Source organism: Centropristis striata, chromosome 4 (assembly GCF_030273125.1).
Source record: "Centropristis striata isolate RG_2023a ecotype Rhode Island chromosome 4, C.striata_1.0, whole genome shotgun sequence".
NCBI classification, from domain to species: domain Eukaryota; kingdom Metazoa; phylum Chordata; class Actinopteri; order Perciformes; family Serranidae; genus Centropristis; species Centropristis striata.
The window spans coordinates 18,294,414-18,320,836 of NC_081520.1; the positions used below are offsets into that span (position 1 = coordinate 18,294,414).

Consider the following 26,423-nt stretch of genomic DNA (forward strand, 5'->3'; position numbering starts at 1 on the left):
ATGCATGCACACCAAGGTTATAATAGTTTTGGAGTTTTCATTAGTTTTAGTTTTAATTTCGTTGTCAATTTTTGGTTTTGAGTGCTGGTTTTAATTAGTTTTTATTTTTTGGAAAATGCTTAGTTTAGTTTTTGTTAGTTTTAGTTTTTTAGTAATGGGGTGTTTATTGAGTCATAAAACCAGGTAGATGAAATAGATTTCATATCAGCTAAAAAGGATTACGTATGAAAAAAGTTGACAAAGACGAAAACGAAGGACATTTTCACTATAATTTTAGTTAGTGTTAGTTAGTTTTGTAACAACGTTTTTATTTTTATTTCAGTTAACGAAAATGTTTTTTCAATTCTAGTTTTCGTTATTTCGTTAGTTTTCCTTACTATAATAACCTTGATGCACAAATAAATAAATTCTCCCCAATCTGAACTGTTCCTTATGAACTGTGGCTAAATTAATGTTACAGTTGAGGAAAAACTGTTGTAAACTATAGTCCATTTAATGTGTAGGATTTAAAAAGAGGGACTGCTAATTGCTAACGATAAATATTTTGTTGCAAATTAAAACAAATCAGGAACTGAACATGTACAGGACTGCACGTTAGCGAGCTGCACAGCTTTTATCAAATCACTTCAGACGATATTCACGACTAGCCGCTAATGGAAATTCGGCACAAATGTTTTAATCATGATTCACAACAAAGTCACGTATCGTCCCATCTCTAATCAAACCCATCATAATTATACAGTTGAACCATTTTCAATTTAAGAAAATACCAACCACACTGCAAAAAAAGGTGTGTCTAAAAACCAGATAAAAACACTAAATCTGAGGGAAATGATCTTGCTGCATGGACAGATAATTTCACTTGACAAGATTTATTAAATTAAGATTGTTAAATCTATAAATAAGCATGTTATTTGCTTAAAACAAGATAAATTAAAGCTGCAAGCAGCGATGAACTGGCCCGAGCAGAGTGACCAGATGATTATTTGGTTCTAACAAAAGATTTAAAAAAAACTTTAGATTTAAAACTGTTAGGTCATGTATCTGGTTGATAGTTAGACAGTTTCCATGGTTTTATTTGTAATGATTTTGGTGATCAAGAATGTTTCCATGACTGTAGATGTAAAAATGACTGAAAAAATACACAAATTGACCAAAAAAGACACAAAATTATCAAAAAAGACACAAAATTACCAAAAATAGAAGTAAAAATGACCACAAAAAAAAGACAAATTGACAAAAAAGACACAAACTGACCAAAAATAGATTTAATTTTAATTAACTCTTAAAACAAGATAAATTAAAGCAGCAAGCAGCGATGAACTGCCCGAGCAGAGTGACCTGACAATTATTTGTTTCTTACCAAGATAAAAAAAACCTTTAGATTTAGAAGTGTTAGATCATTTATCGGTTTTAAGAGTTAAGTGTTCAACATGGTTATTTCTAGATTTAACAATCTTAATTTAAGAAATCTTGTCAAGGTAAATTTTCTGTCCATGCAGCAAGATCATTTCCCTCAGATTTATTGTTTTTATCTGGTTTTTAGACACACCTTTTTTTTGCAGTGCAGCACTTTCTAGCTTCTGTCACCAGCTGGTTTCCTGCAGCACTAAGCCCCGCCCACGTGGTACTCTAAGCAGGTGCAAACAAACGGTAGCCTGACCCAGGTCTGCTGCTCAGGTGGATTTACTGTCAGTTCTTCTCTGCTGCTTATTGTTGCTTTATCTGTTTGTTTGATTCTTTAACAACTTTTGCTTTTCCTTGCCAGTCACCTGCCACTCGTCTATCCTTCTCTCTCCTCAGCGACAGTTTGATTTGTTCTTCTTCTTCCTGTGCTTCTTACTGTCGTCTGTCATCTCTATATTGTCTTCCCCCTCACTCGCTTTCTCTTTCGTTCAATGTCTCTCTGACTTTTCTGCTGGTAATTTTCCTTTTTTCCATTCCTCATCCTCTCTTCATCTCCTTCTCTTCTTCCTCTCTCCTCCTAGGGTCACTCTTGACCCTTCTAAACGTCAGAGCTCAAACAAGTCCATGTCGGGCTGCACCCTCCCACAGGGGACAAAAACAGTTAGTAAGTCTTCCTTTCCCATGTTTTCTGGCTGCTTCTGTCTGTCTGACTGTCTGCCTGCTCGCAGTGCCCTGTCGTCATTCCCTTTAACCCTTCACTCACTGTCTGTCGCAGGTTGGAGTTTAGTTATACAAACATTTGTCTGAGGCAAAGCTTCTCTAAAGGCAGGAGTTTATTATTATTAGTTTATCGTGCAGGGCTCTGACTCCAAGAAAAGTCCAAATATACAGAAAGTATCTTTTTCTTTAGAATCACAAGGTTACCTTTATTTCTTAATATTTTCTACATGAATCAATCAATCAATCAGACTTGATTTGTTTAGCACTTTTCATATAAGAGAGATGTAACACAAAGTGCTTTACATATAAAATGAGAAAGTTATAGTAATAATTATGATAATAATAACAAAACATAGACAGAAGCAAACACCCTCCATCCCATTAAAAACAAAGCACAAACTGAGGAAACACTGGAGGCAACTTAGAAATTAATTTTAAAAAATAAATAAAAAATAAAGTAAGATAAGATAAAATATAATAAAAAACAAAAGTAAATAATAATAACAATAAAAAGTAAAAAAGCTAGATAAAAAAGATAAAAACAAAAAATAAATAATTTATAAAAAATAGACTAATAAATAGTAGCAAAATAAATAAATAAAAGCAAAGATGTTGTAACACTAAGATGCATGAGCAGAAAAATCTCTAAAAATGATGGTTCAAGTAAAAGCCAAATTAAAAAGATAAGTCTTAAGTTTGCTCTTAAAAATATGAACATGCAATTGAATGAAATTTTATTGAAAAATTGAAAAATCGATCAGGGTATCTGTATGAAAAAGTTTTATTCAATCTCTTTAAATAAAAAAAAAAGTTCTTGTGGGGTATTAAAGTCTTAACTTTATTTTACAAGAGTTTCTGTTTCTGGCGCAACTTCACCAAGCAGCACGGAGTCTGAAAGGGTCAAAACTCCAGCGAGACTTGTAGAATGTGGAGACATCACGTGGTATAAAAAGTGAACTTTTTTTAAGACCAACTCGTTTTGGCTTGTGACCTCCATGAAGGTCCCCCTCGCACTCTTCCGCCTTGCTCCCCGCCGATAGGAGACGTTCCCAGTAGGAAAGTGGACGGACCTTCAGTCAGCAGCTGGAGCAACTGAAATTTATCCAGCGAGGAGCTGGAGATCACAGGCTGCAGGTCCGACTTGCCGGGGAGCTGTAGGATCAGACCCTGATCAATTTGAGTTGCTACAGCTGCTAACTGAAGGTCTGAGCCACAACAAATATCATCTATTTCTGGGGGAAACACTGCAACCATATATACATGTTAAAAGGAGTTACATCAGTAAAAATATTTCTTATCATCTCATGGTTTATTCGTTTTATAGTCATATAGGTTGTATAATTTTATGTCCACCTTTAATGACTGCTTCCTTATTCCACCTGAGGTCCACCCTGTTCACACACTGCAAAAGTGTCTAAAAACCAGATAAAAAAACAAAATCTGAGGGAAATGATCTTGCTGCATGGACAGATAATTTCACTTGACAAGATTTCTTAAATTAAGATTATTAAATCTAGAAATAAGCATGTTGAACGCTTAAAATAAGAAATTAACTCTTAAAACAAGATAAAATATCTAACACTACTAAATGTAAAGTTGTTTTTTTTATCTTGGTAAGAAACAAATAATTGTCAGTATACTCTGCTCGGACCAGTTCATCTTGTCAAGTGAAATTATCTGTCCATGCAGCAAGATCATTTCCCTCAGATTTAGTGTTTATATCCTGTTTTTAGACACACCTTTTTGCAGTGCACAAACCAGTTTTCTGTCTCCACTATTTGAGACTTGTTGGTTGATGTCAGAAACTCTTCAAATCATCTCTGCAGGAATGTAAAGTCTGCATAAAGCTTAATTCTGACCAAAGACATTTCAGAGTCTAAATGTTCGAGAGCCGACTTGGGAACTAACTCTGTCCAGTTTTTAACTCACTTTATAAGATTGTTTCTTCCTGTAGAACAGCTCCTTCTCAAAACTGTATGTTTCTATGACTCAAACTCTGATCAGCAGCTGTCTGTCTGCCTGACTGTCTGTCTGCCTGTCTGTCTGTGTGGACTGCTTGTGTCTCTGCTGCTTTATGCTGTAGCTCTCACTAGAGGCACCATGCTTCCAACAGTAACACTTACCACTATTAGTTTTCTGGGACAACAAGGGGTAAGGTTGGTTTGATTGTTTTTAGATGTGGGTGTTAGACTTCACCCCTTTTACTAGACAGCTGTTTTAAATGTTAGCGTTGTCTGTGAATCACACACAACACACTCAGTCGTCACAGAATAAAGTGCCCTGTGAAGATGTGTGTGTGTTTGTGTGTCGCCTGCAGTATGTGAGTTTATTGCAACTTGACTGTACTAGTCTGACTCATGTAATCAACACCATATGTTTGCCCATGCTGTTAACAAATCAGCAGTCCTGCAGCAGGGCTGTGGGATCAGGACAGACAGGAAAAGGGGGGATGGGCTTTTATAAGACAGTTATGGGGTAACGTATGAAGCGAGAGGTTAATTTACTGTCTTTTGAGGTACATGACTCCACTGATGGTAATGGTAAAGGTCTTTTTTCATTCTTAGAACAAAATACTGTATTTCTCTCCCTCCCGTGTATTATTGGCCAATCATCATGGCTGCACTCTTTAAGATTAGTTATCTAAAACCTTCAAAAGCAGGTGTAGTTTTAGTGTCTGTCTTTCAGAATCAAAGAGAATCAAAGTTTTCTTACTTGAGCCACATACGGCCCACACCCTCACTTGAAGTGGCCCTCAGTACAACTACATGCATTTGAGCATGAAATCTTAAAAGTGCAGTGTAAAAATGCACAGAATTACTTCTGAAAAAAACGGAGTGGTTATTTTTATTTGCTTCAAACCTTTTGTATTCCTATTTATACTGTTATACACTGCAAATTAGTTGGTTCTTAAGATAAAACAAACTTAGATTTAGAAGTGTAAGAATTAATTTCTAATTTTAAGCGTTCAACTTGCTTATTTCTAGATTTAATAATCTTAATTCAAGAAATCTTGTCAAGTGAAATTATCTGTCCATGCAGCGCGATCATTTCCCTCAGATTTAGTGTTTTTATCTGATTTTTAGACACACCTTTTTTGCAGTGTACATGCATTTGAGCATGAAATATGTTAAGGTTCTGCACTGTAAACATATTTAAAATTGCAGTTTCATCATGTCTGGTTAAGTGCACGGTCCTTTATGTGGCCCTGTGGTAGTGTTGATGAAAATCTGATCAATTTTGAAAAATATATGCAGATTATTTTCCTGGGTGCAGAAAGTGCAGAATTAGAATGAATCGGTTCTGCTTCAGTGCAGCTCTGACCCTGTGACATTAGGAATAATGTGTCTGAGCCTCTGCAGAAGCAGAATGCTTGTAAGAAGCTGCACCAGTCGTCCTGTCTAACCAGCCCAGCGTCACTGTCCTTTTAAATCAGGATTAGTTATGTAACCAGGATTTATCCGTCTCTTAAACAGGGATCTTGCACAGCTCTCCCTCAAGATACAAGCAGATTGGCCCGTTCCACTGCTGCAGCTTCTCTCTGTCACTTTCTGCTCTTCTTTCTCTCATCCCCCTTCTCTCTGTCACTTAAAATAAACACTTAAATTGATTTTTATTATACTTTAATCTTACTTTTATTCTTCGATGAGGATGTGATACTACTTTAGGTTCTGAGGGAGGAGCAAAGTTTTACTTTATTTAATTTATTTCATTTCATTTATTGGATCTCCATTAGCACCAGCACATTAGCATAGCTATTCTTCCTGAAGTCCAAACATTAAGTTAAATTATCCCTTCTCCGAGACATCAACAAAACAAAAACAACAACAACAACAGTCAATACAGTCTTAACACATATACAATCATAGACGCTGACAAACATGTATCACTCTATTAAGAGTCCATACACAACATACAAACACCAGCATAACATACAAACAGATACCAAAAAAATAAATAAAAGATAAATGAAGGAAAAGAAAAAGCGGTCTCACAGGATAGAAGATTTTTTAAACGTACAGTTTAGCTACTGCAACATTAAGAGAAATTGTATACCTCTCTTTGGAATCCATTAATACGATATAAAGTGGAAGGAGTTCCCTCCAGAATGGCTCTAAACAGGACAGATTTCTTTAACACATTATGAAGTCAAGCTCCCCTCAGTAGCATGTCTTGTCAGATAATTATGTCAACTCCACTGACGTGAGAAAAGACAATACAAAAACTTTGGAGACTTATTTACAATAATATTCATGAGCAAGTTCAACAAAACAAAAGAGCTTCTTACTTACTCACTTTCTTTACCCAGAAAAGAAATGCAAAATCAAAAAATCAAGTCTGGACACCTCCGACTCTTCACACAAAACATTTACATCATTGCTACGAAGTTATTGCAGATTTTTTTCAATCACAAAATGTTGTTACAAGTCAATGAGAGTCAGTCCAGCCGGAATAATTCTCTGGATATTTGCTGGATGATTATTTGCATAACATTATTTTCATAAATGCTGAGGCATATCTCCGTGTTTATCTGTGTCGATTAGCATGAATCTCTCCATGTTCTTTAAAGGAGATAAAGGCATTAAATCCAAACACATGATTAGATTTGAAGCCACTCCTCAGTCAGAGACAGGCTTACACTAGACTAAGTTTCATTTTCAGTAAATCTATCAATGAAATCTTGCTGCTTGCTTCTCTGGGCCAGCCCCAGTTCCTGGAACAGGGATGAGCTTAGTCAGCTGAAGCCTGGAGGAGTTAACGCACAACAAATAGCAGCAGCAGCCCCTAGTGGCCGTATAAGGGAAGTACAAGAAGCAGCTTCACATTCAGCAGCACCTGGCAGCCTGTTGGGTGGAGCATAATGACCTTTAGAAAAGAGACGCACCCTCCAGCAGAAATGAGCTCATACATCCTGCATGTGTGTGGCCCTTTAGTGTGACATGTAAAACACAATAATCCACTATTTAAAGCTTTAGCATAGCTACCTGCCATATAATTAGAAGGTTAGACTCGTCAACATCAGTCTCAAGAAGGGACAAAAAATGAAGCTCACCCATGATTTTATTATGAAAAAAACAAGAATGGCATTCAGAGAGCTCAAAGCTATGCTGAAGTCAAAGGTGCATTCAGGTGCTCCTCCAATGGTCCCGTTTCCTAAGTTGTGAAGTCCTTCTTCCAGTTTCTGTATGTTTAAATGAGCTTAAAGGTGTTTTAAGGTGTGTTTAAACGACACAATGATAGCTGTTTCCAGTATTTGCATGAACAAGAACAAGGAACGCGATTCAGGTGAAATGTAACAAAACAAAACAACAAATCAAGCCAAAATAGTTTAACCTTGTCTGGGGTAATAACAAAGTTTGAGCTTAAAACGCAGCAAACAAACCAAAAATAATTGCTCTGTTGTGTTGTTTTAACCCTGAGGAGAGTCACAGAAGGAGATGAAAGTGACACTGTTGTCTCTTGTTGTGCAGATGATGTTCTTACATCCACATCTTAGCTGTGACGGCATATGAAAAGCGCTGTTTCTCTGCTCTGGATTCACTCCCTCTACATTCGTTTCTCATTTGTTCTGTTGGTGCCTTTGACATTTTGTTGTGTCACATACATCCAGTGTTCCAGTGTGCTGAGTGTAGGCTGGTGATGATCCATCAAGTGTTTTGTGTTGTGATTGATGTGGACTGACTGACGTAGCCACGCACCTTCTTGGTGCATTAAAACAGGAAGTGGGGGAGGGCGGGTTGGTGTGTGAACGTGATTGGCCGATTGATTCCTAACGGATACGTTTGTCTTCCTCTTGAGGGTCACAGACGAACCTGAGAGAATCAGCAGATCTCCGGTCACAAGGTGAGTTCACTGTTACAGTTTTTACAACACCAACAACCAAAGAGGGATAAATATCCATCAAGTTACCAAGTAGTGAAACTTCTCTAAAGTCTAAAGTCAGTGTATCAGCTACAGTAGATGGCAGCATGCTCCCAGTTTGGAGAAGCAGCTCGTTTTTTGTGATGATTTTTTTATATAAATGTTCTCTTACATGTGGTGAGGACACCAGGAATAATATTAAAATAAATTTTAAAGTGCAAACAGTGGAGGAATGTAACTAAGTATATTTGCTCAAGTACTGTACTTGCATACAATTTTGAGGTACTTGTGAGTATTTTCATTTTTCATTTAACTTTATATTTGTACTCCATTACATTTTGAGGCAAGTGTTTTACTTTTTACTCCTCTACATTTGACTACCAGCTGAAATTACTTCTCAGGTCAAGATTTAAAATGATTATGCATTTTATATATTTTACCACATAATAGTATATTTAGTGGTCAGAATAAGCCCAATGCATTGAAAAAAGTAATCCAACAATATGTATACAGAATATATAAAACAATGTGAGTGAGGCCGTTCTGCATAACAAGTTATTTTACTTTTGTACTTTTACTTCAGTAAGTTTTGAATGCAGGACATTTACTTGTAGTGGAGTAAGTCTGCAGTACAGTATTAGTACTTTTACTTAAGTAAGGGATGTGAATACTTCTACTACCACTGGTGGTTAATAAGTTATATATATTATAATTTAAACAATATGCATACTGTCTAATCCCTCAGCGGGGAACATTCACGTGTTCCAGCAGCTCAGTAGTCAAATAAAGCAAAGGATGAAAATGAAAACAAGATAAAACGGAAACAATTGCATCCAAGATAAAAATTACTTTATACACGGGGTTTGTATTTGAGGTTTGAGCATTGTACGAGAAAAAAAAATATATATATATATTTAAAAATTGCACAGGATTGTCTGTCATGTTGTTGTTATGTTACAACATTTTTTTGCCACACAGTTATCTGTTTCATTGATGCTGAAATATGTAGAAACATAACTAAAGCATTTACTAAAGCCAATTAACAGTGGTATTGATCCTGAACTCTCATTTAATTAATACAGCACTGCAAAAACCAACTGACTAAAAATAAGAAATAAATAAATTAAGCAAATACATGCACAAAACAAGTAAAATTATCTGCCAGTGCAGTAAGTCAATTTCTCTTTGTAAGAATTCTTTAAATAAGTAAAAAATATCTAGGCTCTGGAAAAAACTAATGATATCTGGAAATAAATCCAAATATACTTATTTTGAGCAATTGTGGCTTGAAAAGCCCGAATGTAGTAAAATTAAAATAAGCCAGAAATACTTGAAACAAGCACGTTTTGGTGATAGAAAATGCTTTTGAAATAACATTCAACCTACATGCAACTAAAACTCTCAATTGGAGCCAATATTTTAGGTAAAAACTCACCATATTCAACAGTTGAATAGCTTGAAAAGCATGAAAAAAGCTCACGTCAATCCTAAAAAGAAGTCTTTAAACAATAAGATAATTACATAAGCACATCATAATAATACTAATAATTAAATATACACATAAAGCTATGGTCAGTAGGTAAATTATACTAAAAACAATATAATTAAGATACTATAGCTAGATATAAGAATTAAAATACTCTGTAAGCTTCATGTTTTTTGCAGTGAGTATATTTTAGTATCTGTTTCTAAAGGCTTTGTGTATTCCTCTCAGCTTCAGCTGCTTCAGCCCAGTCTCAGTCTCAGGTTACAATCAGCAGGTAAAGCAGCTAACAGTAACAACAGGCTGTAGTTCTCCTTGTGCTAGATGATCCCTGCAGGTAGAACCAAAGAGGAGAAAGGAACTATAATAACTGTGTTTCTATCAACAGCTCAGTCCCTCCCTCACCAGCAGGTTCCTGTTCTGAGTTGTGTTTGTGTTAGTTGGTGTTAAGTGTGAATTTAACTGTATAGTTTGTTATTGATGATAAACTCTAATTCAAGAACAAACTATGGTAACACTTTATATTAAGGTACACGTATTCACCATTAATTAGTTGCTTATTAGCATGCAAATTAGTAATATATTGGCTCTTAATTAGTCATTATTAAGTAGTTATTAATGCCTTATTCTGCATGGCCTTATTATACAACCATTAAGACATTTACTAAGAGATTTCCATCAATAACCTCAGAATTATTGCTTATTAGTAGTAAGTAAGGAAGTTGTTGTATATGAGTTATGATCTTAATATGCTTTACTTTGTATGGACTTTATAAGGTGGTAGTACCACAAGAATAATTATTTTCCCTTAATAACACTTAATGAATATGGTCTGTTCCTACATAACTACCACATTATAAAGTCCATATTATAAAGCATATTAAGATCATAACTCATATACAACAGCTTCCTTATTTACTACTAATAAGCAATAATTCTGAGCAACTAATAGCAACTAATTAATGTTGAATATGTGTACCTTAATATAAAGTGTTAACCAAAATACATTTATTATCAATCCATTTTGGCCTAAATCCTGTGTAAGCCCATAAGGAGCTTTATTACAATGATAATGTTATTTTAAACACATTGAGTATTCAAATAAAAAAAGCACATTTATCAAGTTTGCATTTTCAGTTTCACATGGTCATATGAGTATTGTAACCATATTAAAATTGAAGTGGAAGTCCTATCCTGCTGTACAGTGGGCAGTATTCAATTGGATTATTGGATTATATTTTACTCAAATATTTTACTGAACACAAAGTCCCTGTACATCAGACTTCCTAAAATCCCTCAGACTATTTGAGGTGGGTTTGATTTGCACATCCTATTGGTTAATATATATATATATATATATATATATAAAAAGGTGTTGTAAGACTAGAAAATCGGTGATCTCGATTGCTAAATAGAGATATAAAAATCCAATAATATATGATATTAATCTATTTTCTTCTCCTTCCCCTTCCCCTTTCCCTGACCACTCATACACTCATTCATAAAAACATTCATCACACATCCATCTCACTTCAACTCATATTCATTCCCATCAACTCCTACATTCATATGTGTTCTCCTCTCCTCACATCACTTTCTCTTCCTGTAAACGTCCATATCAACTTTTCCCTTTTCTCTTTTAAATCTCTCTACATTTCCTCCTCCATCCTCTCTCTGCATCGCCCTTTCTCCTCCCTCCCCTTCCAGTCGCCATCTATCTGGGCATCAGAAAGCGGCCGAGCCCCGGACCCCCCGATGCGGCTGGGATGTAAGGGTGCGGAGCCCCCGCGACCCGGCCGAGGTGGTGCTAGCGCTGCGTGAGGCGGCGCAGGGCTGCGGCTGCCAGGTCCACCTGGCCGGACCCTTCCTCCTGTCCTGCACCCACGGAGCAGCCGGCGCCCGCGTGGCCTTCGAGGCCGAGGTCTGCCAGCTGCCCAGCGGGCTGGGCCAGAGCAGCGGTGTCAGGTTCAAGCGCCTGTGGGGGGCGCCGTTAGCCTTTAGAGACATTGCCACCAAAGTGTCCAAAGAGCTGGAGCTCTGAGGGCGACAGGAGGCGGGGCATAGTGATGCCGGGGGGGTGAATGAGGAGGGATGATGAGGAGGAGGAGGGACAACAAGGAAGAACCTCCTCCTCTTCCTCCCTGGGCTCATGTGATGCGGCTCGCGATGCCTCGCCTCCGCCAAAGACCCTCTTCTTCTGATGCCACCAATCACAGCCAGGATGGATGCACAGACACGGATAGACCACCATCGGCAGACTTATGACGACCCTTGACTTGGAGCTGTCAGTGACCTACGACCCCTGCTTGAAACACGCCACCACCTCCATATTACGTGAGCCCACGGAGTCAGGTTTTCTTTTTCTTTTTTTCACGATTTTCTGTTTGATGATGATGAGGATGCTGAGAATGATGGAGATTGATAATGTGCTGTTGTTGTTGACTTTGTTGTTCCTATTGTATCATATTTGTTGTCATCATTCCTTTTTAAAGAGCTGCTATTTAAAGAAATGTTTAAATTTTTTTGTGTATTAAGTTTATTTTCTTTCTTTAATGCTTTTAAAATGGGCAGAAGTTTGACATCTGTTGGAAGCAGGCGTCACATATTTGAGAAGTGAGGTGGCAGTTTGACCTCCGGCCTCTAGGGGGAGACATGCAGAAATGCAGAGACAGACTGTGACAGACTGAATGAAGCACCGCGGCCTTTCTGCCCATCCATTCATAACGCCCATTTACTGCTCAGTTTTCATGTTTGTTTGTACCATTTCTGTTGAAATGTTGCTTCTCTGCCTGCGATCATTCTGAAATCTCTCCTGTGTATTAAGATAACAGGAGCGAGTTGATCCGGTTGATCATTTAACTTTATATTATTATTTAAACTCTGCTCCTCACATATACTCCACTTCACCCAATGCTTCGTCCCATTCTACCTTCATTTACAAGCAAAAGGCCTCTCAAATGTACAAAGTAGAATTTATTCCTACAAAAACAAACAAACCTGGATCTCCAACAGGAACCTTGACTTGATTTTTTAATACATAAAAATTGCATTAATATACACGATGTTTGGATCTGGAGTCCCCAGGAAAAAAGTGATACCATTCAGCGGTTTATTTAATCTATTTGGATTAAAAAAGCAGCTTTGTCAGCCAATCAGAGTGGATTTTTCTGAGACCAATTATTGCTAATTTAACTATAATGTCAAAGGTTAAAGGCTGTGTATTTTAAAACACCAACCGATAACTTCTACATATTATACCTTTTTAAAAAAAGTTAAAAAGTTGGTTTAACATTTTTAACCATAGCAAAATTAAAATGAAAGTCATGTTTTTCCCAGCACATATCTTATATTTTCACTGAGTGCCCGGAAACAAAAAATAAGACTAAATCTATGAATATGTGCCACAAATGGTTAAAAAAAGAAAGAAGAAGAAGCTTAACTGGTCAAATAGTATGTTTGTTTTTTTATCTGATGTGATGTAACTTTAACACAATTCACACAAAAAATGCAAATCCTCTTTTTCAAAAACACAAAAAGTCTTTATTTGTTGGTTGTTAAAACTGAAGCAGCTCCAGGTTTGGTCCCCACTAAAGGCAGTAGGTGCATTTTTATTAAAAAAGATGACTTTCAAGCTTTTTCATGATCATCTGGTCTTTCAAAAACACATTTTTTTCTGCACACATAGTTAAAGTAGCTCATACTGGTTTAGAGTAAATGGAGGAGATGGGTTTCACTGGTAGCACTTATTAATATCACATACCGCCGTCATTTTACTCAAACGTAGTGCAATACAGCCACAAAGCCAAGAATCTAGACTTGAATAAGCATCGACTCAGTAGGGCGCCTTGTTTGATCTATTTTTTTATTTTTTATATTGCTGATATGTTGTTAAAATTCATTGAGCACTTTTTTATTTGCTTTTTAACCAGGATCGCATTGTACTGTACTGGCAGAGTTTTTAATTAATCTGTATTTTTATTTAGTAAATTGTTTTTTAAAAATCACACTGTCTCACACATTTAAAGGGATAGTAGTTTTTGTTTTTTAAAGTGAAGTTGTATTAGATACCTTATCAGTGTATTACTGCAGTAGAGAGAAGCAACACACTCTGTACGGACACAGAAGCTCAGCGATGTTCTACTGTGTAGGGGGAAACAGCAAAATATGTTTTAGACAGCTCAAAATATATGCTACATTTACATTATTTTCAGTTTTTTGTCAGAAAGCCCTTCTCAATGAAGAAGGCATGAATATACTCTCGCTTCATATTAGGGAACACATATTCAAATTTAATTAGTTGCTTATAAGCATGCAAATTATTAACATATTGGCTCTTAATTAGTCATTATCAAGTAGTTAGTAATGCCTTATTCTGCATGGCCTTATTATACAACCAGTAAGACATTAACTAAGAGTTTTCCCTCACTAACCTCAAAAAAGAATTATTGCTTATTAGTAGTAAGTAAGGAAGCTGTTGTATATGAGATATGATCTTAATATGCTTTACTTTATTATTGTAATGTCAATCATTACTCGACAAAGTGGGTCACTGGTAGTCTAACATTGGTGCAAAGTGAGCCACTTTGTCGAGTAATGATTGACATTACAATCTACCAATCCTCATCCAATCCTCCAAAAGGAGCCACCAGTCACGTCAAAGGTCTGGAGAAGGTGGCTATTTGCCGTTTCCATGGTTTCGTTCACCGCTATGTAGAGACTTATAAAGTCCATACAAAGTAAAGCATATTAAGATCATATCTCATATACAACAGCTTCCTTACTTACTACTAATAAGCAATAATTCTTTTTTGAGGTTATTGAGGGAAAACTCAGAATAAGGCATTAATAACTACTTAACAATGACGAATTAAGGGCCAATATGTTACTAATTTGGATGCAAATAAGCAACTAATTAATGTTGAATATGTGTTCCCTAATATAAAGTGTTAGCAAATATTCTTAATATAGCGTTCACTTAAGCTGGTGTTGATTTTGCTTTAGGAGGCTAAAATCTGTTGAGTCCACAGCGGGACGTTATTGAGCTTCTGTTTCGGTTCTCCTGCCTGCAGACGAAGGTAATACACTGACTATGGATCAGTAAATATACAACCCCACTTAAAAAAAAGTTCAAACTGTCCCTTTAAAGTTCTCTGAAGTGAACACATGTACCTGTTGCTACCTCGTTATATGACCTCAGAGGAGCCACAGAGTCATGTTCCAAAAACTGAGGTACAACAATTTAAAATGTTACCATAAAGTTTTGTCAGATGTAACAAATTTATTTTCGAATGTTACATTTATTTGGAGTTCTTAACCTCTGCAACACTTTTGATACTGTAGACCTTACCCTCTGTCAACCAATCAGGCTGCAACACTGCTGAGACGTGTACGACTGTTAACCAATCAGACGCCTGCCTCGTTAAGCCACTGAATAGTTTCAGAGCATGCTATGTGATGAGAGAGGCAGTGGTTTAAGATGACACCTTGAATGACCTTTTAGGAATTTGATTTTCCTTTATATTAACTCTTTGCAGCTCATTACAGAACAAAACTACCACGATTTGACAAAAACCCACAGTTCCATTAACCCTCTATTGACACTGACGACTCCAAAATCAAATGGTTGTTGTACTTGTATTGTAACTCTATAAAGCCAAGCAATTATAACTTGTTCTTTTAAAGTATGCAGCATCTTACGAAACACTGATATATAAAAGTAAAGTTGATGATATAGCAGATTTTTGATCTTTACAGCTGTGAGATCTAATTGATCTGTTTAATGGGAGATTTCAGCTGCAGCAGGTGTCCACCGTCTGAAAATGTGAAGCTGTGATTTAGGGCTAGATTTTGCAAATATTATTTTGTGTGTGTGTGTACAACTGGGCCTCACTCTCTGAACCTGTTCTGTAGATACAGTTAGGGCCACGCTTTAAGGCTACAGTTCTGTTGTACAGTGTGTTTGAAGCCGTCGCTGTTATCCAGAAAACTTAACTTATGGGATGAACTTATGGAAATGATCGACCTGCAATCCTGCATGTCTCCTAGGAAACAATGTGTGACACAAAAATAAAGACTTTCAACCTCTTTCATATTTTATGTCATATTTTCATATTCTATTTTCTCAGAAATTGATTTAAATGCACAACACGTCATTTTCTGCTGCTAGGGGTCCTTAAAACGATCGCAAAAGATGGAATTTAGGGTGTTTCCCCTACAGTTCAATACCCATAATGAGGCGGGTCTCACTCGCCCAAATGCCCCTGATTTGAATACGAGCCGTCCTGAGCGGTCTTTTGTCTGGACTATTTTTTTTTGTCCCTGTAAAAGAGCAGGGCCGTTTTTCTCCCCTGAAAAACGCCTGGTTGCTGATTGGATAGAACGCTAAGCAGGATGTGACGTAGTACTCGACGCCACAACAACATGCGCCATTTGTAAAAGCCACAAGATAAATGATCTAACACTTCTAAATATAAAGGTTTTTTTTATCTTTGTAAGAAACAAATAAGACACTCATTGAAATACTTGCAAATTCCAAATTTCAACTCTAGAGAATATTGTAGGATATTACATATAGCCAGAATGTGGACTGTGGAATGTGTAAAATAACATACGGACCCGGGGGAGGGGGGTAATATTTTGAGAGAAAAAAATTACAAGATTAAAGTGGCAAATCTACAAGAAAGAAATGTGCAGATTTATGAGATTTAACGTGGTGAATCTGCGAAAAAAAAGTTTTGTTTTTTTCCACTTTTAATCTCTTAAATCTGCAACTTTTTTTCTTGTAGATTTGCCACTTTCATCTAGGGAATTTGCAACTTTTTTCTCGAAATATTCTCAAATGTCATGGTGTCTGTGACGTAGCCTGATCTTTGCTGATTAGCTGGAAGAAGTCCATGTGGTTCTACGACCAAACAGAGAGACATGGGGACCCAGTTTTGATATCCACTGAAGTTACCAAATATAGTTCTTCGCCCGATAAAGGGTTAAGTGTTCAACAATCTTATTTCTAGATTTAATAATCTTAATTTAAGAAACCTTGTCAAGTGAAATGATCTGTCCATGCAGCAAGATCCTTTCCCTCAGATTTAGTGTTTTTATCTTGTTTTTAGACACACCTTTTTTGCAGTGCAGGCTAGGAAGTTATATCTGGAAGCAGTTGTTGTTTTTAACATTGTGTTAACAATTGGTGTGTTGAAAACAGCCTGTCGTGTTTTATGTTTGTAGGAATCGAGCTGCAATAGTATTAAAAAATTATATGCACCATACATGAGAATACATTGACTCAACATAATATATAACATAGGCCTACTTGTTTTTTGTGTGGAAAGATTCTTCTTTGTGTTAATTTTGTATAATTAGTGTGTGTGCATGTCTCAAGGGAAAACTAATATTCTAAGGATTTTGTTTACTGTTTTCATATCAGATCAGTTTATTCACATATTGTAAATGTAGTTATTTGCAAAAGATCCATGTGTGTTTCCCAGAAAGCAGACATGAGAGAGATGGTTTGATTGTTACATGGGGCATAATTTATTTGTCCAAATATATTTTACAACCAAAAAAAATTCTTTCGGAGCACATACATAGCCGTGACCAGACTATGCATGGATTGATCCCAGGATGTTACAGAGAAGATTGAAGGGGGGGAAAGATGATTAAAGTGATTTAAAAGGAAATTAGGAGCCAAAGAAAAAGAAGGAAAGGAAAAGATGAGTAACGTTAATAGAAGAAGTAAGAAAGGAAGGAAGGAGCTGAGAGAAAAGTGGAGTGTCTTCTTGATGGAAAGAAGTGAGCAGGAAGTAGCCAGTTGGCCGAAACCAGTAAAATAACTTTACAACAAGGCTACCCGTTCATTTTTTATCATGTAAAAAAAACAAACACAGACAGTTACAGAGTCTTTGTCTGTCCACTTTACTTCTGGGCGGGGATCATGCCATCGATGGACTCTCCCTTCTCAAGCTTCTTCTCCATCTCAACCATCAACTTGACACCGTCAACCACCAGCTGGACCTGGGCCACCTCGGAGGAGCCCAGACGGTCAGCGTTGGAGATGTCGAACACGCCACCCACGGAGGCTGTGTCCACACCGCCTGGAGGGGAAGAAAGGGAGAAAAGAATGAGGCCTCTGTCTAAATTAAGCACTTCTCCTGGACACATGGACACATAATTTCCCCCCAAAAAGGCTCTGAGACCGAGGTGACATTGATGGTAAAAGCTGGCTGGAGTTGACTGATCACTGCATGTTCAACAAACATTTTCCCTTAAAATTAATCCAACTGTTCAAGGTTCAAGTTCTGAGATGCAGTGAGAAAACAATTGATTAAGTTTTTTTCTCCATGAAGAAATTGAACCATTCAGAAAAGAAGATAATAATACTAACAGAAAAAAATTGAGCAATCAATACAAAGTTATAGATTTAAGAGCCTAAAAATAAAATTAAAATTAATTCTAATATCACGGTAAAAGGATATTAGCACTTAACTGTTGATTTCACATTTAAGATTGCCATTTTATTCCATATTTTACTGTAAAAAAATAAAAAGTTTTTCCATCAAAAGAAACGCTGTTCTGCCATATAATTGACAAGAAAATACTTTATAAATGCGGCATAAATTAAAGATCTTACCATTAAATACTACAGTATATTGTTGTTAGATATATAATGTTTAGTACATTTAACAGTGAGAAAAAGTATTTTTACAAAAAATAAATGCAAAAATTAAAGTCATGGCTTGTATATATATTACAGTATATTTTTGTTACAAACACGGTGCCAGAGTATTTTATAGTGAAGTAATCTATTTTCCAAAAAGAAAATGTAAGAAAAACTGTTTTGTCTGATATATACATTTACGGTGTTTCATTGTTACTGAAACTGAATTAACCCATTTATCATTTTACGTCTTTTACTGTCATGGTTTAGAAATTTTTCACCGTAATATCTACAGACTTTTTTACAGTGTACATGATTGCAGCCATTTATGATAATCGGTATTTTAAACTGATTACCTGAAGTTGCTGGATGCTTTATACATTCACTGGAGAGAAAAACATATCTGCCTTGTTTTGTTTTTTAAATGAATGAGATTGATCTAAAAATGAAAAATCTACTTTTCTGAATAAATTAGATAATTATTCAATTAATTCAGAAAACCCCAGATTAATGTCATGATCCAGTCATCGTAATGGGAAACTTTCTCAAAATAATAAGTTATTAACCTAAAATATTATTTTACAATATGGAAATTGGCTTCCATAGATGCATTTAAACTTCTTTTTTTGTTCCAGTTTTGTTACCTGTGCCACGCTTCTGCAGACGCAGCCTGGTCAGGATCTCCTCAAACTTGGCGTGTGTGCTGAGCTTGGGCAGCTTGACGTGCACGCCACCGCGCAGGCCGGTTCCCAGGTTGGAGGGGCAGGTCAGGATGTAGCCCAGATGCTCGTTCCACATGAAGCCGTGGTTGTGCTTCTTGAAGATTTCCTCAATCTGACCAGAAGAGAGAGAAGTGAAATGAATAATGCATGATGGTTAAAATAGAACTAGATTGTTTTTTTTGCTCACAGGAGGTGAATTGGCTTTAGGTGTGTCTGCCCAAATATGAAAAGAAAGCATGTTTAAGTGTTTTACCTTCTGCAGACCAACGCAGAAGCGCCTGAAGACCTCCTTCATGTTGCCTCCCAGCTGCATGGAGATGACACGCAGGTGATCCTCCTCGTTCACCCAGACCAGGAAGGTCTTGTTGTCGTTGTGCCTGGAGGAAGAAAATCCAGCTCAGTTTTGCTTGATTGACAAATATACGAGGAGAAAATATCTGTAAGTAGGTATAATACAATACAACACAGTCCCTTCTGCTCGTACAGAGTTGGGTAAAAGGGAATTTGTTTACCGTGCACCTTATGTATGGAAAATCCTCCAGAAAGACTGGAAACTAACTGACTTTGTTTCTTTGAGCACTTCTAAATCCAAACTGAGAGTTATTGAGGCCAATTCTACAACATGCACTTGTTTCTCATAACACATTTAAGGTCTGTGTCTTATGTCAATCTGTAACTGTATTTTGTGTGTGCCACAACAACACATTTAGCCTGATGATCAGAATTATCTGAGCTGCACAGTGGTGGATTGATAGGATGCAAGTGCATTTTGCAGCTGTGCTGTCATGACACATTAACCCTCAGAGACCTGCGGCACTGGAATAAGCTGTAGGGGGCTCAGTTTTAATGCCACACTGAAGATCTTATCACATTATACCAGAAGACTTAAGGAATCCATTGGTCGTCATGATACACTGCAAAAAACATGAATCTTACCAAGTATTTTCTTCTTATATCTAGCAATAGTATCTTAATTATATTGTTTTGAGTATAATTTACCTACTGACCATAGCTTCATGTGTTTATTTAATTATTAGTATTATTATTATTATGTGCTTATATAATCATCTTATTGTTTAAAGACTTCTTTTTAGGATTGACATTGTGAGCTTTTTCATGCTTTTCAATCTATTCAACTGTTGAATATGGTGAGTTTTTATCTAAAATATTGCTTCCAGTTGAGAGTTTTAGTTGCATGTAGTTTGAATACTATTTCAAAAGCAAACACCACCAAAACATGCTCGTTTCAAGTATTTCTGGCTTATTTTAATGTTACTACAGTCGGGTTTTTCAAGTATATTTGGATTTATTTCAACACATCATTGGGGTTTTTTTTCCAGTTTCTAGATATTTTTTACTTATTTAAAGAAATCTTACAAAGAAAAATTTTCTTACTGCACTGGCAGATAATTTGACTTGTTTCAAGCATGTATTTGCTTAATTCTAGTTATTTGTTTCTTATTTTTTGTCAGTTGGTTTTTGCAGTGTATGTAGTCGAGAAGGAGGTTAAACAATGTTATAAAGTCTAAATGTTGGCAAGGGAAAAACAGGCATGTATATGTGTTTATGTGTGTATATAATGACCTGTTGTGACCTCTAGAAATCATGAAACTTTAGGAAGATAAAATCTGCTTTTACAGTTGATTATAGCAAATATCTGATCATGTCTTATACTTCCTAAACTAGGGGAATCAAGTCTTCTATTTCATTTCCTTTCAGTGTTTTCTCTCACCAGATGCCTCTGGCGTCGGGCCAGTCACGGGCCATACCAGCGCAGGTCAGCAGGGGGGACACGGGCTTGTCAAACAGGAAGTGATCGTTGATCAGCTGATCCTGCTCGGCGTCGGTCATGCCGTCCAGGGGGTAGTACTTTCCCTTGAACTCACCGTCCAGGCTGGCCAGGGCTGAGAGGAAAGAAAGAAAAGAAGTCTGTCTCAGTTTTCTACAAACATTAGTGTTAGATTGACACATTGGCATCATTGTTATTGCACTGCAAAAAAAGTGTCTAAAAACAAGATAAAAACACTAAATCTGAGGGAAATCATCTTGCTGCATGGACAGATAATTTCACTTGATAAGATTTCTTAAATTAAGATTGTTAAGTCTAGAAATAAGCATGTTGAACACTTAAAATAAGAAATCAACTCTTAAAACAAGATCTAAGACAAGAAACAAGAACGTATCTAACACTTCTAAATCTAAAGTTTTTTTTCATGTTGGTAAGAAACAAATAATTTGCAGTGTGGGTAGAAGTGGTGGAAGTATTATTCAGAAGTCCTAAAGTGGTAATATCACACTATGAAATTACTGTAACACAGTTTTAATGGCTTTAAAAAAAGTTTAGAATATATATATTATACGAAAAAGCAGCGTATCTTTACATTTGTGAAGCTGAAACCAGGAAATGTTTTCATTTTCTGCTATTTTCAGCTGTACTGTACTCATTCAATTCATAAAATAACTAAAACTGTCAGATACATTCAGTGAAGTTAAAGCTAAAATATTTATCTCTGAGATGTGCTGGAGTAGAAAATACCCAGGTACAGTACAAGTGCCACAAATGTGTACTTATGTACAGTACTGGAGTAAATGTACTTCAAATTATATTCCACCACTGTAAGTTTAAGACACTCACCCTCGATAGACAGGTTCTGGATGGCTCTGCGCTCTCCACGGCTGTTGTGGGGGGGCAGGGTGAATCCCTTGATGCTGCGGCCGGTACGGACGCGGCTGGACAGCACGTAGTTGGGGTCCAGGTCGTCACCTCCCTGAGAGACAAAGGCAGGACAGAAAAACACAACATACTCATTATTATTGTGTCTAAGACACTGTTTTTTAATCTTGCTTGCTTCTCTCAATATTCTGAGAGTCAGTGCAGAATCTTGAATGGGTTTGGCAGTTAAAGTGACCAGTACACTGCAAAAAAAGGTGTGTCTAAGAACCAGATAAAAACAGTAAATCTGAGGGAAATGATCTTACTGCATGGACAGATAATTTCACTTGACAAGATTTCTTAAATTAAGATTATTAAATCTAGAAATAAGCATGTGGAACACTTAAAATAAGAAATGAACTCTTAAAACAAGATAAATTATCTAACACTTCTAAATCTAAAGGTGTTGTTTTTATCTTGGTAAGAAACAAATAATTTGCAGTGAAAGTAAAACAATGTTTTATATACTTTTTTAATGTTTTAAGACAATGTGTACTCACAGCAAACTTTCTCAGGGTCAGATAATATGAGAAGTTGTATAATAGTGTAAGTTTATTCGTTCCAAATATGAATATATTTATAATATAATGTTCATATTGGCAACATTAGAGAAAATGAAACTCCTGCTGGTCAATTTATGAGTAAAACTGATGCCAAAACAGACAACAGACAGAGCCACACTGCAAAAAAGGTGAAAGATAAAAACAGTAAATCTGAGGGAAATGATCTTGCTGCATGGACAGATAATTTACCTTGACAAGATCTCTTAAATTAAAATTATTAAATCTAGAAATAAGCATGTTGTACGATTAAAATAAGAAATTAACTCTTAAAACAAGATAAATTAAAGCTGCAAGCAGCGATGAACTGGCCCGAGCAGAGTGACCTGATGATTATTTGTTTCTTACCAAGATAAAAAAAAAACTTTAGATTTAGAAGTGTTAGATAATTTATCTTGTTTTAAGAGTTCATTTCTTATTTTAAGTGTTCAACATGCTTATTTCTAGATTTAATAATCTTAATTTAAGAAATCTTGTCAAGATCATTTCCCTCAGATTTAGTGTTTTTATCTTGTTTTTAGACACACCTTTTCTTCAGTGTGATCCGTGTTACACATTCAATAAATTAAAGCTACGTTGATCTTTAACAAAGCCATCATCCAGGTGATAACTGCTCACCTTCAGGTTCTCGAAGTTCAGGTCGGTCTTATGCTTGTCGGTGGGCTTGTATCCGCCATGACGGTCGGAGATGATGGGGTCCAGCAGATCCTTGAAGACCTCATAGGACTCCTCATCACCGGCAACACAGCCCACGGTCATGATGAAGGGGTGACCTTTGGGACAAGAGGGAGGAGGAGGAAGTTGGTACATTTCTAGCCAGATCATCTTGGAAGATTGTTATGTATGAAGGGAAACTGACTACCGAGTGTGACATGCAATCTTTGGAAAATACTAAATTAAATTAAAATACAATAAAATACTAACAAGGCAGAAACAGAAAACTTCTACCTTGATAAAAAAAAACTGTTGTTTTTACGGTAAAAAAACAGCAGCTGTTGCCAGAAGTTTACCATAATAAATAGTTTGCAACTTTTTCTAATATTACGTTAGAATGATATTAGCACTGTTGATTTCATTCAGATTCAGAAACAAAAAGTTTTCCATCAAAAGAAACGCTGTTCTGCCATATAATTGACAAGAAAATACTTTATAAATGCCACATAAATTAAAGATTTTACCATTAAATATTACAGTATATATTTGCTAGAGATATGATGTTTAGTACATTTAACAGTGAGAAAAATGTATTTTTACAAAAACTTTATGCAAAAATGACAGTGATGGCTTGTATTACAGTATATGTTTGTTACAAACAAGGTGCCAGTGTATTTTACAGTGGAGTAATGTTTTTTTTTTTTTTAAATGTAAAAATCACTGTTTTGGCTGATTTATACATTTACAGTGTTTCATTGTTACTGAAACTGAATTAACTCATTTATCATTTTACATCTTTTACTGTCATGGTTTAGCAGTTCGTCACCGTAAAATCTACAGACATATTTTACAGTGCAAATAATTGGTCAAAAAGCCCTGAGTCACCTTAGAGTTACAACTTCAAGGAACTTTTAACTGGTTATGAAATCTCAAACAAGACCATCAGCCAAAAGATAGGCTATTTCTGTTGAGTTTTTCTAAGTGACTCTCATTGAGTCCTAATAAATCTACGACAAGCAGACATAAAGATGTCTACAAGTTTGGCAGTGAGTTGTATGTAACTAGTTGAAGTGAAACAGGTCTTTGGAACTTTTTTTGTGAGGTTAGATTTTGTGTTGATAATATAGATATTATATTATAATATTGATGACTTAAACTATCCAGCCACCTAATCTGTCAGTTGTAGGTTTACATATAACCTATCTGTATGAATGGTACTAAAACAATGTACAAGAAAGAAAAATAGTATTAAGTAAGTTGTGTCTTTCTTCCTCTCACTTCCAAAATAAATGCACGCTTCCCAGTTTAAAATCTTTATGACACAGAGCGGAGGTCCAACCCTAAATCTGCTGGTGTGTCTCTATGCTGATGACTTGCTCCTTCTTACCAGGGTTGTCAACTCCAGTCTGGATGACGTCATCCACGGTGAAGCCGCTGGGGGTGGACTTTCCCCTCAGCTTGCTGTAGATGTCCTTGGTCAGCACCTACAGCAGACGGCACCCAGTGCAGGTCAGTGATTGTCAGTGATTGTACAGGTGCTGTGTGACAGCGATGCACTTAGAAAGTGTTCTGTTATAAAGAATTTGTACCTTGGCCATGTGGTTGTTGTGCAGGGACAGATCGGGGAACTCCTCGTCCACGGAGAACTTCATCTTGTAGTCGTTATGACAGTTTTTTGCCATGGCTGCGATTCTTACTCCAACTGAGAAGAGACAAGAAAAAGAGGGGGAGAGGAGGTGTTATTTTAGACTCATTTTAGTGATACTGCAGTATATAAAAGAGGAGAGTCTTGAGTTATTTAATAGACGCCGTATTCAGGCACTTTTTTAGTATTTTTAAAGCAGCTCTGAATATGGGGAATTTTATGGTTTTACTAAGTACACAATGTTTTTTGTCAAAAAGACGTTTCTTTGTTGCAGTGATGCACCCAATGAATACCAGATTTCTTTTCAGGTGCATCTGCTAGTTTTTCAAGTGCCTCATCTATGAGTCTTCTGGCGAAGAGGAGACACCGTCTCATTCTGTCTTCCTTCTCTTTCCTTTCCTTGTCTCTCTCTCTCTCTCTCTCTCTCTCTCTCTCTCAGCTGTTCTATCTACATTCTTTTCTCAGGACTCCCTGACTGTCTCACCACCTGTCTCCCCCTCACAGTAAAGATTATTAATAGTGTCAGGTTGCACCCCTCCCATCTCTGCGGGGGGCTACAGGCTCCAGCACATTATGATTATGATGAATGATTTTCTCTTCTCTCTCGCTCCATTCAACCTCAGATTCATGCAAACTGGGTGGCCAAGCTATGCTGTAATACATACGCAGAAGAGGAAGTACTTTGATATGACAAATGGTAAAGCTTTTAAATTAAACCAACATTCAAAGCCTGATAAAAGCTAAAAAATAGTCATGCTTAAAAAACATGAATTTTACAATATTTGGCCGTCTCCCTTATCGTCCTGTTTCCTTTACATTTTAATTGAAATGAAAAAGCCTCCTTGAAAAATGACTTTTTTTGTATTCCTACCCCAGCACACACATCTTAAATTAATGATCTTGTACTTGCACAAATTACTTTAATATAAATGTATAAATACAGAGCTGGAATCATGAGAGCTGAGCGACAGCTGATCTCTCTCTCCGTCAGACGGAGGTCAAAACTGCGTCAGTTGCTAGAGGTAGTTGATTGATGACACCTGGTGCACTGAAAGGTCAAAGCATTGCATGCCTCACAGATGGCTGCACAAGTTCCATGACTAAATCAAGCACTCCTAAACTATTCAGAGGCACACTTGAAGACTGCCTGCTGGCGTCAGCAACAGCTGATAGTCACAACTGTTCCAGTTACACTTTACTGCCGAATGCTCAACTATCCTTTATCAGAAGACTTGTGCTACGATATCCAAGAACGCAAGAGCAACAGGTCTTTCAAAGAAAAGTTTCACTACATTGTGCACTGATAGAAGAATGAATCAAAGTAGGTTTTAGTAGTTTCCATATCAGGAAAAAATGTGCAAAGCTTTTGAGGAATCCAAGAAAATGCAAGAACAAAAAAGTTCTCATGGCTCCAGAGTACACCAATGGAGGAATCTGATTGACAGGTTAAATTTCCCTCACTTAGAGTGATTTTGTTTTCAGGAAGTTTGCTCAGTCCGTACTCGTATAGAAAATCACCACAATCTGTCCATACTTATAAAGGAAAAACCACCACAATCTGTCCTTTGGATTTATGAAAAAGGCTGACTAAAGCATTGTTTTGCTTTTTTACCTGCTTAGGAGAAAAGAAAGAAGTAACAGATCCCGGGATCAGATCCTGTCCACCAAATGTAGGGGTTGCCCAACTCTGCCAGGTGATGGGCTTAAGCTTTTATACCCAGACTTCTGTCCCTATTGGCTGACCAGCCCCGGGGTCCCCTCATTTGATTGGTCGCAGGGGGTCTTCTGTGCCCGGGTGAGTTTCTAAAAGGCAAGAACGAACATCACACAACACTCGAGACGAGGGACAAGAAACAGCTGCAGCCACTCTGTCCAACCTTTCACCTTCTGCCTGCTCAGAGCTGCAAAGAGCCTGCAGGACAGCACAGTGGTTTGGGTTTTGGTGTTCAAAAGCGTATGCAATCTCATATATATATTTATATTAAATGCATGTACAGTTAATATTGC

The 26,423-nt window shown here is 36.7% G+C and overlaps 2 protein-coding genes across 4 annotated transcripts in view; one reads left to right on the plus strand and one right to left on the minus strand.

Moving 5' to 3' along the window:
- Window positions 1–13,307, plus strand: part of mark4b (MAP/microtubule affinity-regulating kinase 4b) — a 76,505-nt gene extending 63,198 nt beyond the window's left edge. The window contains exons 16-18 of one of the 3 annotated variants that reach the window (XM_059331941.1): window positions 1,989–2,071; window positions 7,932–7,968; window positions 11,177–13,307. In XM_059331941.1, coding sequence (XP_059187924.1) covers window positions 1,989–2,071; window positions 7,932–7,968; window positions 11,177–11,510 — 454 coding nt within the window. In that variant the 3' untranslated portion in view covers window positions 11,511–13,307. Of the gene's footprint in view, window positions 1–1,988; window positions 2,072–7,923; window positions 7,969–11,176 lie in introns of all 3 variants that reach the window. The other 2 variants (XM_059331943.1, XM_059331942.1) reach the window with 2 other exon arrangements.
- Window positions 13,308–16,939: 3,632 nt separating this feature from the next.
- ckmb (creatine kinase, muscle b) lies at window positions 16,940–26,140 on the minus strand. The gene is made up of 9 exons (XM_059330997.1): window positions 26,029–26,140; window positions 24,361–24,473; window positions 24,159–24,255; window positions 22,736–22,890; window positions 21,480–21,612; window positions 20,577–20,748; window positions 19,098–19,221; window positions 18,767–18,956; window positions 16,940–17,559 (listed from the first exon to the last, which is right to left on the minus strand). The coding sequence occupies exons 2-9, from the start codon at window positions 24,451–24,453 to the stop codon at window positions 17,381–17,383; spliced, it is 1,143 nt and encodes a 380-aa protein (XP_059186980.1). The 5' UTR covers window positions 24,454–24,473; window positions 26,029–26,140; the 3' UTR covers window positions 16,940–17,380.
- Window positions 26,141–26,423: the final 283 nt, after the last annotated feature.